The sequence below is a fragment of the Actinia tenebrosa genome, unplaced genomic scaffold (genome assembly GCF_029948245.1).
Source record: "Actinia tenebrosa isolate PJP-AT-01 unplaced genomic scaffold, QUT_ActTen_1.0 PGA_scaffold7__59_contigs__length_16204524, whole genome shotgun sequence".
NCBI lineage: Eukaryota > Metazoa > Cnidaria > Anthozoa > Actiniaria > Actiniidae > Actinia > Actinia tenebrosa.
In genome coordinates, this window is record NW_028292584.1 from 1,072,457 (window position 1) to 1,085,620 (window position 13,164).

Below are 13,164 nucleotides of genomic sequence, written 5' to 3' on the forward strand. Positions count from 1 at the left end.
AAAAATAACGCGCGCATTTGATGAAAGTGACTTAATACCACAAGTGCGTAGCATGAGTGATATTAACCCCCTTTTATCGAATGCAAGTGGTATTTTTCATTAAGTATTCGAGAACTAAGGTTGGTATTTCCTTTTAATAAAACATCTACATAAAATACGCGTTTCTGAAGTAAAATATTTTGCATTCCAAAGAACACCCGATAAAACGTTCTCGGATATAAGAAAAAAACAAGTATTTTATATAGATGTGGTATTGATAGTAAGTAATTTTCTAGATCCACACGGCAAAATTCGACATAAAAAATTAATTCACAAAAAAAAAAAAAAAAAAAACCCAAACCCCCCCCCCCCCCAAAAAAAACAAAACCAAACCAAAACAAAACAAAACAAAACAAACCTCCCCCCAAAAAAAAGCAAAAACAAAAAAAAAAAAAAAAAACAAACAACAAAAAACAAACAAACAAAAACAAACAAACAAAAAACAAACAAACAAAAGACGACATGAAATTTTATTTGCATCCATTTATTTGAACGTCAAGCGAATAATGCAAGAAAACGATCGGCAAAAACACCAAAAATGATAAAATTTTTAAAAAGTTTTCTTGAATGACTTTTTTTTGGAGTAACATGGCTCCATACCGTGGGTGAATTTACATAAATAAATGTTTAGTATTAAATTCAATGATACAGGATCATTCTGTATGAGTTGGCATCCCTTTCCAATATTGGAACCTGTATGAAATAAAGGGATAAAGATAAGTCGATCTAATCGCGATGCGCAATGCACCGTGGGAGCTTCAGGGTAGGGTAGGGTAGGGTAGGGTAGGGTAGGGTAGGGTAGGGTAGGGTAGGGTAGGGTAGGGTAGGGTAGGATAGGGTAGGGTAGGGTAGGGTAGGGTAGGGTAGGGTAGGGTAGGGTAGGGTAGGGTAGGGTAGGGTAGGGTAGGGTAGGGTAGGGTAGGATAGGGTAGGGTAGGTTGAACTACTTACTTGTCAAACACAGACTTGTATCGTTTGACAAACATTTTTCTCAAGGTACCGTCAGGGTGGGTTAGTCGTTGACCTAAATGGCTTTGCTCTTCGTAGACCAAGGCAAGATCAAGTAACGGGAATCGTCTGTAAAATATAAGTAATATAAGGATAAAGAGTGATTTAATCCTGTGTAAAAAAAAAAGTTTATTGTTTTCTTTGGTTTTTTTTAACATACATTACATATAAAAAGTTGGGTTTCTTTTTCACGGGTAAAGTAGAAACTTACTTTATGTGATGCAATTATTTTTTTGTGTCTCTCCCACTCAAGGGCGCTAGAACAGACGGATTGGTTTACATATGTGTGTGTTTGTTTCAGTTATACGCAGATTTCAGTCAAATTGAATTGATATATGTTTGGTACGTAAGATTTAGGAAGACCGTTAGTTGGAAAGGACCTTTTTATACATGTACAAGATGAGTGAACTGGATTTAGTGTGTATTTAGGAATAACTGCAACAAACATATATCAATTCAATTCGAAATCTACGAAAAACTGAAACAAATACACACATATATGACGCCATCCGTCTGTCCTAGCGCAATGTCCCACCCAGTAAAATGATGAAATTGTTAAAAAGCGAAAAAAAGGCAGATTGATACCAGATTGAAATCACAGTTCGCACAACATTCCAGCAGAGGTCAATGCGAGCGGGAATAATTTTGGTACTAACATAGCTTTCGTAGGCCGGGGTCATACTTACTCGACATCATCAGCTTCAATTCTGTTGGTCTTGATAGCGTAAGCCTCAAGGTCGTTAACTATATCTTGTTCAGTTAATGCCTCGGTCATATCATCGATAGGACCAAACCCCAGAAACACAGTATTACACATCCTATATGAAAATCATTTTTAAAAAACATTTTAAAAAACCTCATGAACTGTACCAGTGTAGACAACCAAAGTGGGCTAGAGCGCATGCAGTAAAACCATGAAATAAAAACGAAGTTGATACTGACAAATAGCACAAAAATTTTTTTCCGATTCCGTAGCAGTAGCGCACTCGCCTCTTACCCCTGGGGCTTCGGGTTCGATCAACAGACTTGGCATCACATGTATTGAGTAGAGTTTTTAGGCTTCTTCGTGGCTTAATTCGAAGATTTTTCTCCCAGGGTTCATTTCGTTTTTCCCTTCTCCGCAAAACTTAAAATGCTAAATTCCAATTCGTTTTACGAGATACTATCCCTGCCCTAACTTAGATCAGCCCAGCGGATACTTTATGGTTCCGCAGGGACCGCGGAGCCGGGGGTGCTGGGGTGGGGGAGGGGGAGCCCCCCCCTTTTTGCGCCAAAAATACGAATATAAATAAAAAACGCCCCCCCCCGAAATTTGATGCTCGATATAGTAGGGTAATTTGTTGTCACTCTGAATCGAGTTTATTACTCGTTTAGTTATATCGTAACAAAAACTTACGTTATAACTTCGGATCTTGACAGATACTTTAGAGAACACATATTGATAAAGACAAACAAAAACAGCTCGGCTAGTCGGGGATTTGTATCTACTAGAGAATCTGGAATGAAAAAGTAGCATAAATATTAATATTATTAATAGTATTAATAAATAATAGTAATGAAACTGAAAATGAATAACGATTGGGTACCCTGTGTTAGGTTTTTTTTTGAGATGAGAGGGGTGCTATAGAAGTCTCCCACGTGGTCTGTTGGGGCGTTCGGTAATAAAGCAAGCAGGAAGGGACGTAAGCACGAAAAAAGTGTAAGGAGCACTTCAATTAATACAGTAAATACAGTACTCTGTATATTAAAGTGCTTACACTGTGTCCATGAAATAAGATCTAAATAGTTACTACCTAAATAAGAACCTGTTCAGGCTGACTTGGAAAAATCTAGCTTCTTATACGCGGGGTTTTACTGTATTACTGAGCGGAGCACGGAAAAAGCTGTTTTATTCGTTTTATTAGAATAGTTACCAACGTTATTTCGGTATTGAATTTTTTTACGTAAAAGCAGCACTTCGCGCGCGAGCGGTGGCGTCAGCACTGTGTTCTGTTCACAGCTTTTGACCAATCAGCGCGCATGTACTATCCTAACTATATAATAAAATGTATTATGTATACAGTGCGTGCAACCATGTGACTCAAAATTTTTTGAGATGTGAATAACAATGAAACAACCGCCATGCTAGTTGATCTAACAAGAAAAGCTAATGAAGAATGCTTTGTTATCGTAACCAAGAGGGTGTTTATGACGTAACATGCACATTCTCTATTGATGGTGTAGGACCCTTTCCAAGAGAAAACGTAGCAATCATATTAAGGGTATTACAGTGTGGGCACCATAATAGGGACCACTTTTACAAGTTATCACGATTGAGAGTGAGAACTGCAGCCAATCAGGAGGGAGCGGAATCAGTATCATTTTAACCTAAGCCAATCACAATCTCTCATTCCCACGATTGTGGACAACATCTATTTTTCTTGCTTGTCAGGAAAGGTGATGCGGTAAGCAAACATCTCATTGATCAAGTACAAAAACTAAACCACACTCACTTTCCTTCATTTCTGTATTCAATGGACAAGTCATTTCACAATATCCTGGATCACTTAGTATTTCTAGCAGCTAGAATAATACAAAAGGAAAGTTAAAGGTCTGTTCAACTTTTATTAGGGAGTGGGGAGGTGGTGGGCCCTTTATTTTTTATCGCATAGGAGGGAGGGGGGAGGACTTAGTAAGATTCGCTTAATAACACACACCACATATTCAAAATCTGATCCCCCTCTTCACTGCTTCATACACAATGGCCCCTCAGTTGTTTTCCATTCTGTTTATCGTAAAAGTGCAGTGCCATTTATGTTTTTTTTTTTTCCGGCTCCTCCCATAACTTAATCCCACTGCCTCTCCCTTTCCCTCCCCCTCCCTGATAAAAAAAAGGATCTCTATTACAGTGTAGGATGACATTACTACCATCAATTACTTGTTTAAATCACTTACAATACAATTATATGATTGATGACTATTAATAACCAATTTCAAATGACATTCTGCATGTTAGTTGAGACGACAGCTCTCATCAACAACAGTGGAGTGTCCCCTGGGATCCACTATAAATAATTAATGCATTCTCGATACCTTTTCCAATCATCATCAAGGGCGGATCCAGAAAAAAATTTGAGAGGGGGCCAGATTAAAATGTATTCCAAGCAAAACCCGTTGGACCTTTTCATGACCACTCAATTCTATCCTCCCTTCTGGTTACATATTAAAAATAAATTTCTAAAAAACAAAAACAAAAAAAACAAAAAAAAAAACAACAACAAAACAAAAAAAACCCCGAAAAATTCAATCCTGTGGCAAAGCTAAATTCTAGGATAAAACAATCAAAATTCACTCAGGTATAACAGACTGAGAGGTCTGACTCTCCCCCTGGATCTGCCCTTAGGCGTGTAAAACTAAAAACCTTTTTTACTTACTTCTTGCTGACAGTTCCATTTTTGGTTTGCACCATTGTCTTTGTCCTTTGGTTTCCAAGACTTGTTCAAATTAAGGATCATTAAAACACATGTTTAACTCAATATGCTACCCTTCCCAGGTCATCTCCAACATATTTTAAGGAAGGTCAAAATAAATGTGTATAGTTGGGGCAGGGGGAGGGGGAGGGGGGAAGAAAGGGAGGGCGAAGCAACTACTTACAGTGTATGATTATTGGATGGCTTTTTTTTACTTTCCTAAGGACTTGGGACAATTTAAGAAATTACCTATTGGAACCACTTACACCAAACTTAGAGTAAATTCCAGTTTCAAATGAGATTGTTTTGGCTCTACAGTACACGTAGTGTATGAAGGATTAAAATGTAACTGATATTATAGATATGGAGCTGCAGAGTGTATTATTTAAGCTATTTTAAAGGATACAAATTCTGGCTTGATAATCTGGTCATATTCCAAAATCTGGCATATTCTTGCAAGAGGAATAGCTGGATAAAAGTAAAATTGAGTATCTGGTTATTTTAGAGCTGTGCTCTGGGGTCATTAGCATTGACTGTATAGTGGCTGCCAGAGGTGCCTTTTAATTGCTTTGAGTTTAACCCTGTTGAGCTTGCACCACTGTGGTATTTGCAGTCAGGTGAAATAATAACCATTACACGTTCTTTAAATAATATTTAAAAATAAATAATTCCATTATACACTGTATGCATGAGTATACCATGTTGGCCAACACTGCAAGTGCATTAATAATAATAATAATAATATTTATTTATAAAGCGCAAATACAAATCTGTTCTAAGCGCTAGTAAACAAACGACAAAGACAACGACAAAATAAAATTATTTACAAAGAATATGCTAATTTGAAGAGATAAGTTTTAAGTTCAGTTTTGAATGAGGCTAGACTTGATGCATTTCGGAGAGATATTGGAAGTGAGTTCCAGAGTTCAGGAGCAGCCACAGAGAAGGAGCGATGACCATAAGATTTAAGATTATAAGAATGTGCTGATAGAAGAACTTGTGATGCAGAACGAAGATTACGGTTCGGTTTATACACTGAAATGAGTTCCCGGATATAGATAGGAGATTGGCCATGAAGAGCTTTAAAAGTAAGTAATAGGATTTTATATTTGATTCTAGATTCAATTGGTAGCCAATGCAGATTAACGAGGATAGGTGTAATGTGGTCATGTTTATGGGAAAGAGTGATTATTCTGGCAGCAGCATTCTGTACAGATTGTAGTTTATCTAAGAGTTTGTTTGGTAAGCCAAAGAGCAGAGAGTTACAGTTGTCGAGTTTGGAGGATATGAACGCGTGGACGAGAGTTTCAGTTGTTTTCAAAGAGATGTATTTTCTTATTTTAGCAATGTTTCTGAGATGATAAAAAGAAGACTTGCAAATATTATTCACATGACGAACCAAAGTAAGATGCGTATCAAATATGACACCAATGTTCCGAGCATGCATTGAGGGCATTATCACATCAGAACCAAATTGAAGAGAAGGAAGAGTTAACTGTGGGCTGTGCTTTGAAGAAAATAACAGGAATTCAGTTTTGCCTTTATTTAGTTTCAATTTATTTGTAGTCATCCAAGCATCAATATCAGATAGACAGTTTTCAATCAGATTCATGGAATCATTAAGGGACAAATCATCATTACAGGAGAAAGGAATATATAATTGAGTGTCATCAGCATAAAGGTGGAAAGACATTCTGTGTATTCGGAGGATATCAGCTACTGGAGAAGTATAAAGGAGATACAACAAAGGACCAAGTACAGAACCTTGAGGTACGCCACAATCAAGTTGAAGGGCTTCAGAAGAAAAATCATCAATGGAAACAAATTGAAAGCGATCAGTGAGGTAGGACTTAAACCATTGAAGAGTTATGCCAGAAATGCCAAATTTTGTATGGAGACGATCTAGAAGAATTTGATGATCAACTGTGTCAAATGCAGCAGATAGGTCCAAGAGTAGCATGGCAACACAAGAACGATTGTCAATGGAGTGGAGGATATCATTTTGTACTCGAAGAAGAGCAGTTTCACAGCTATGAAATGTTTTGTATGCAGACTGCAATGGTTCATGGAGATTGTTCAGAGACAGATAATCATTTAGCTGAAGGGAAACGACTTTTCCAATAATCTTGGATATATTCTTTAAATTAGAGATAGGGCGATAATTTCCAAAAATTTCATGATCAAGAGATGGTTTTTTCAGTAACGGTTTTAAAACAGCAACTTTAAGAGAAGATGGAACAACACCAGTTTGAAGTGACAGGTTAACGATTTCACATATAGTAGGCAGTAATGCACCAAAATGTCCAAGTAGGAGACTTGCAGGAAAAGGATCAAGACTACAGGATTTAGATGACATCTTTTTCGCAATGGCTGATAATTCATCAATAGAGATAGGCGAAAATGAATCAATTTTACAATCCAGTTTAGGTGAATCCAGATAAGAGAAATCATTTGAAAGATGTGACGTAGGAACGAAGCCATTTCTGATGTTAACGATTTTGTTTTTAAAGAAGTAAACAAAATTGTTAGCTAGATCTGTGGATGAAGTTGAGGTTGGTAGTTTTTTCTCAGGTATACGGTGTAGCAATCGATCAATAGAACGGAATAGATCATTACTGTTAGAACCAGCATCAGTAATCAAATTAGAATAAAAATTCATTTTTGCATCAAAAATCAGTTTTTTAACAACATTACATTGATCAACATATAATTCACGGTCAACCTCTAATTTGGAACGTCGCCAACGTCTTTCTAGATTACGACGCTTTGTTTTATTAATTTGAATTTCGTCAGTATACCATGGAGCTCTTGGGCGAAGGGAGATGGATCGAGAACGTACAGGAGCATGTTTATTTAAAATAGACGATAAAACAGAGTCATATTGAGTACACAAATCAGATAGTTGAGTAGCAGGACATTGATATAGTGCAGAGTTCATAATATCTTGTTGGAGACAATCAGCATCTATTGCACGAAGCTTGCGATAAGAAATGCTTTTTGATTGAAGTAGAGGCTTGTTTACAGATAACATACAATGAACAGCATAATGATCAGATAAAACAGGATCGTGTACAGTAAGGTTGGTCACAGATTTTTCATCAGATCTTGTAATGATTAGATCCAAAACGTGATTACTTTTATGTGTAGGTGAAACAGGATCAAGGACAGTCAGATTAAAACAATCGAGTAAATCCATAAAGCGATTAGCATTATTATCTTTAGTGTCATTGATGTGAAAGTTAAAATCTCCAGAAATTACCAGTTTGCCAGAAGATGTAACCAGTCGTTCCAAGAGAGTAGTGAAATCATCATTAAATAGCAAGCTATTTGAAGAGGGTGGACGATAAACAATAACAATACGATAAGTAGACGATTGATGATGAAGTAGCATTTCCATAAATTCAAAAGACGTGTGAGACATTGTTACATGATGATTGATTTTCAGGCTATTTTTATACATTATGCCAACACCTCCACCAGTACGATTTTGACGAGGAACATGACAAAACGAATAACCAGTAGGACAAATATCACGCACAATAAAATCAGAATTAGTATTTTTTAGCCAGGTTTCAGTTATAGCGAGAATATCGATGTCTCTTTCAACAACATAATCCTTAATTAAAAGAGATTTATTGTTTATTGAACGAGCATTTAAGAGACAAAATTTCATGTAGTTTGCAGTTGAGGTAGAAATTGAAGCAGGTTCAAGTGATGCAGGAATTTTAATGTTTGTTGTTGAAGCAGGTGATGATGAAATTGTAGAACGATCTGTACGATGACCACCTCGCTTGCCACGAAATCGAAAAAGCTTTAATTCCTTAAGAGCAGAGGAGCAGCAAGATGAAGGAGCTTTTGTATTACGGCGAAGTTCGAAAAGATTTGCTCTTGAGTATGTTATTAACGGCAGTTGACGGTTAAGATTTGAATTTCCAGCTGTGGAATCCAGGATTTCTTTATTGTAATTAAGGACCGATGTTCTGTTATGGCCATAAAAGACATGGGATAACACAGGTGTAGATGTTAAATGTTGTAAAGAAAGACGAGGCGTATCCAATGAACGATGATAATTATTAGTGTGATGAACCATATGAAGTCGTTGAACCGTAGTCTTGAGGTCAGAGTTAAACGAAGAAGGGCCAGGATTACGATGAATATCCATAGAAATAGTAATATCAGTTGGAGGATCATGACCAGGAATAGATAATGAAGTATAACCATGCTTAGATCTTTTTCCAACGGCAATACGAGACTTGTAGAAACCAGATTTGAGACGAAACGAAGTTAACTGACAAACATTCCAGGGAGATGAACTTGAAACCACTGAATTAATCACTAAACCAAAGTGCAGAGATTTACTTCTTTCAAGATCCAAATGACGATTAATGTTATAATTATCAATATAAGAAAAAGGGACTACATAACAGCGACAAACCATAAAAAACAATAACGTATATACAGACAAAGAATATGTGGCTGCCATGTTAGGCGCCGGAAGTCCACTTAAATAAATTAAATTAAATAAATCATTATTTCCTTATCATTTTTCTCACCTCCAGTTAATACATACACTGGGCAGCTAAGATGTCCTTTTATTTCCTGCAATGAAAAAAGGCTAGGCATGAACTTTAAAAAATGACACTGAATCTCTCCATTTACAGTATGGGAGTGGTAATTCAGTAACAAATTGGGGCAATCTAGAAATTAAAAAAATTACTACTTCAGTCGTAATTTAGTGCCTTTCTCTCTCTCTTTCTCTCTCTTTTTACAAAGTTATGATACAAATATTTAAAGGTCTTCATTTTCCCATTTGCATCCCTACTTCCAGTAAAATGAGCTCAATTTGTCTAATTTACTACTAAGGATTTCATACATTATAATAATATACCTTTGCAACAGTACTGAACTGTGATGGGAGACAAGCAATGAAAAGAATGTGTACAGCAGAAGCAACCTGAAGGAAAAAGAAATAATGCTGGTATCGATACTATAGTATGATTGAATTTTAAAAGGGTTATGACTTGCAATAATACAATAATACAACTATAGCATGATCAACACAATCTCTGTCACCACCAACACCACCATCATCATTAACACCATCACCACCATGACTTTAATCACCAATAACAATCTCATCACCATCACCATCCTCATCATCATCACCATCATAATGTCATCAACATCAACCTTGTCATCATCATGATCATTATCATAACTATCTTCATCATCATCATCATCATATACATGTATATAAGTCGAAAGGGTGAAGATGGATCACAAGAGAAAGCATGGCTAATATAAACCTACAAATTCTTTGGCATTCAACATATATTATTTCAATATAACACTAATACTATAAAGACAGATGGAACTTTACCTTCACATTATCAAATCCACAGTGCACTCCCCTGGACTGCAGTGCTGATAATGTTTCAGGTCGCCTGGTGGAAATAAATATTTCTTCTGGATGTACATCGGCTACAAAAATTAACAATACAATCATTCAGCTGTGGCATTAATGATATAAATCACTCAAAAGTAAGTGTGTATTGTGAAAGTGTGCTTTTGAATTAAAAGTTTTAACATATTAAAATAATGTGTGGTATATATATATATAATCCCACTATGGAGGGAATTTGTAAAAGGCCCCCCCCCCCACCCACCCCCAGGAACTTTCTTCCATACAAACTCTGTAATTTTGTTCTTTCTCTGACCCTAGCTCCTCTTCTCTAGAGATTCCAATTCCATCCATGGGTGGGGCATGCATATTTTTTGTAAATAACTATATTCACTAAATTCATTTACATACCGTAGGATTTATTATAAACAGTATGATAATTGAGTTCTCATTACAAATCAGTGGCCGCTTCACCCCAACATATCTGATGCTAAGCAAGATGTCAAAAATGCCATCCTGCTGTACTACACTATACCCCATTTTAAAGAAACCTTTGTAGGAACCTTTCTATGGACTTATAATTAAACAACACATTTGAATGGGAAGCAGAGGTGGCATACTGTAAGTGTGAGAATGCTCGCCTCTCACCATTGAGTCCTGGGTCCTACCAAGCTTGGTGTCATAATATTGTGAGTATAGTTGCACGTTGGTTCTCTCGGCTTTACTTCGACAGTTTTCTCTGGGTTTGAACCAGTTCCCCTCACTCCACAAAAATCAATTTCTGAATTAAAATTGAAATTCAGTGGATGAAAAGCCACTCTAATGCCACTGCTATATTTTATTTATTTTGTTTAATTATTTGAAAGGCAAATCATTCAACTCACAGTATTTGAGTAATGTGTTTGTTAGTTGTTTTCCAAGTCTTCCACATCCAATGATTCCTACCAGTAAAGGGTCTCTTTTAGGGGCTTCTTGCAGTAGTTTAGACTAAAGTGAAAAAGAAAAAAAAAAAAAAAAAAAAAAAAAAAAGAGAAGAAAAGAAAAGAAAAACAACATGCAGTTAAATACAAATGAAACATATTCCATTGTCTATAGTCTATTGGTCATGCCAAACATTATGTCTAAACTCAATTTATTAAAATCATAAAATGAGGAAACAAAGAAAGAGACTGTTCAAGTTTTACTGGGGAGGGTTCAGTGTGATCGGAGGGGGGGGGGGTGGGGGGGTGGGGGGTGGGGGGAGGAACATTAAGAAAATCAGGCTAAAGAGTGGAGGCCACAGTACAAAATAATCACAGCCACACGGCACGTTTACAATAAACAGAATGGAAAACAAGGGATGGTCTTAAATTTATCTCTAAGAGCACCCTGAATGTGTTTTGTGTACACAACAATAACCGTTTTTATTCTAATATTAGATTGATTTAGCTCACAAATAAAAACCATACCTTCTTTTTTGTTGGAGATCTTTTCTCGATAATTTTTTGCCTTGCATCATTGAGGACTGCCACTAGAAATGCACTGTGCAAGAAAAGTGAAAATTAAAATAACAAAAACAAGACTCAAATGTTACTAAATATGACCGAGTTATGAATCAAACAGATTAATCTTTGGCGAAAAGATATAAGATTACTGGAACGTTATTTTACATTTTATAAAACTTATTTGGATCTCACGATATAACACGATGTAAATGAGCTTACATTACTTTAACTAGATAACTTTAAAAAGCATAAATTAACCTAACTGTATGGAAATTTGAGCTTAAAATTTGAACGATTAAACTAAGCCCAAGCGAAATATTGTTAAAAAGATATTGCCTGAGACAATGTAAAGAGTCAGTATGAGCTTCAGCAATTCGTTATTATTTATTGGTTTGAATAAAAAAGGATAAATCTTTCCAAAACACTTGTACATGTAGCAACAACAATAACAACTTACGCCTGAGCACAGGTTGACAACGTCAAAGCGTGACTACGGGCCCGTAAATACAATAATTCGCTGGGTATAAATAAGAAAGTGGTTAATCAGTATCTGAATAAGGTTCCTTTTTCAGTAAGCCAAGTCGTACTTTTCTTGAGATGTTAAAGCCGCTTCAAATCTCAGTGAAGGTAAGTTTGCACTGATGTCTTCGTCCGCCATGTTTGTTGTTGAGTGGTTGTCAACCGCTGATCCGGCACCACAGGGATACCAATGCGAAAAAAAAAACCGCTATGCTCTTTGCATAATGTACGTTGGTTCTTGAGAGTTTTTCCCAAGTAACTGATTTCATTTCGATCTGTGAGTAAGCCGTGCCCAGACTTAGACCCGGAATTAGATCATCCCAGATGTAGTTTCAGGGTTCGATCTGTGAAAGTTATGCATGAGTCAGCGAGTCATTTTTAGTAATAAAGCTGACCCTTGAGGGTGGGGTACAGGTGGGGGTATTTATACTGAGCCTGCAATATCAAGGTCAGCGGCTGTCTACAAGAAAGATAATTCACGTGTTCTTAAATAATAAAAAAATAAATTAACTTTGTTTATAGAGGATAACACTTGACAGTAATTCAACTGATAAACTTGTGGTCATCTGTTAACGTCTCTAGTTAATTAGGGACGGAGCTACCATTAATTTGATCATCCGAGCCACGTGAAGTTCTAACCATTTGCAATGCAATTACAAAGGAAGCACCTTCTCCTCAGTTATTTTAAGACCCTGAGTGTTGGTCCGGCCGAGGCTTGAACAACGATCTCCCGCACCACAGACCGACGCTCTTACCAACTGAGCTAACCGGGTGCCGGTTTATATATATTTTTTCTTATAGGTGCAAAGTGCTCTTGTTATTCAAACTGTTATTTTTTTAGTGAAATCAAAAGCCATCCTTGCTCCAAAAGCAAGCAAAACATTAAAAGATTATTTATGTATGAGCTGTAATGAAACTTTTCGTTTTTTTTCTTCTTACGTGTTCTTTGTCGGTCTTGTTTCAGTGTCCAAATAGCGGTATACTCAGTTTGTGGGTTTGTCGTGATTTTGTTCTTATATTGGAAACGCATCTGGTTTTGACAACTCTCCATTTCCTATAACTTTTTATTTTGTCATGGACAACCAATTACCTACAGACGGACAGTTGACGGTGACTTATTCAGAACTCTTCTCCTGTAATAAGATCCACTTTGCTGTTGGCTACTCTGTGCTCTCATCATGAAATCAAAATCCGCAAAAATTTGAACAAACTTCAGTTCTTTTGTTATGATTTGTTCTCATTTTTACAATTACAGCGCATCTCA

At 36.5% G+C, this 13,164-nt stretch overlaps 1 protein-coding gene across 1 annotated transcript; it reads right to left on the minus strand.

Moving 5' to 3' along the window:
- Nucleotides 1–490: 490 nt before the first annotated feature.
- Nucleotides 491–12,272, minus strand: LOC116295576 (NADP-dependent oxidoreductase domain-containing protein 1). The gene is made up of 14 exons (XM_089040197.1): nt 11,969–12,272; nt 11,839–11,898; nt 11,346–11,418; nt 10,782–10,884; nt 9,877–9,977; nt 9,385–9,450; nt 9,050–9,095; nt 4,903–4,964; nt 4,461–4,520; nt 3,540–3,609; nt 2,444–2,543; nt 1,734–1,865; nt 991–1,116; nt 491–732 (listed from the first exon to the last, which is right to left on the minus strand). The coding sequence occupies exons 1-14, from the start codon at nt 12,037–12,039 to the stop codon at nt 693–695; spliced, it is 1,110 nt and encodes a 369-aa protein (XP_088896323.1). The 5' UTR covers nt 12,040–12,272; the 3' UTR covers nt 491–692.
- Between the last annotated feature and the right edge of the window lie 892 nt (nt 12,273–13,164).

Coding starts and splice junctions, on each gene's coding strand:
- LOC116295576 (XM_089040197.1), bottom strand. CDS start 12,039: ATGGCGGACGAAGACATCAGTGCAAACTTACCTTCACTGAGATTTGAA. Junction 4,965..9,049: donor AGTGTATGTATTAACTGGAG/GTGAGAAAAATG, acceptor ACTTTTATCCAG/CTATTCCTCTTGCAAGAATA. Junction 2,544..3,539: donor GAATACAGAAATGAAGGAAA/GTGAGTGTGGTT, acceptor TTTTCATTCCAG/ATTCTCTAGTAGATACAAAT.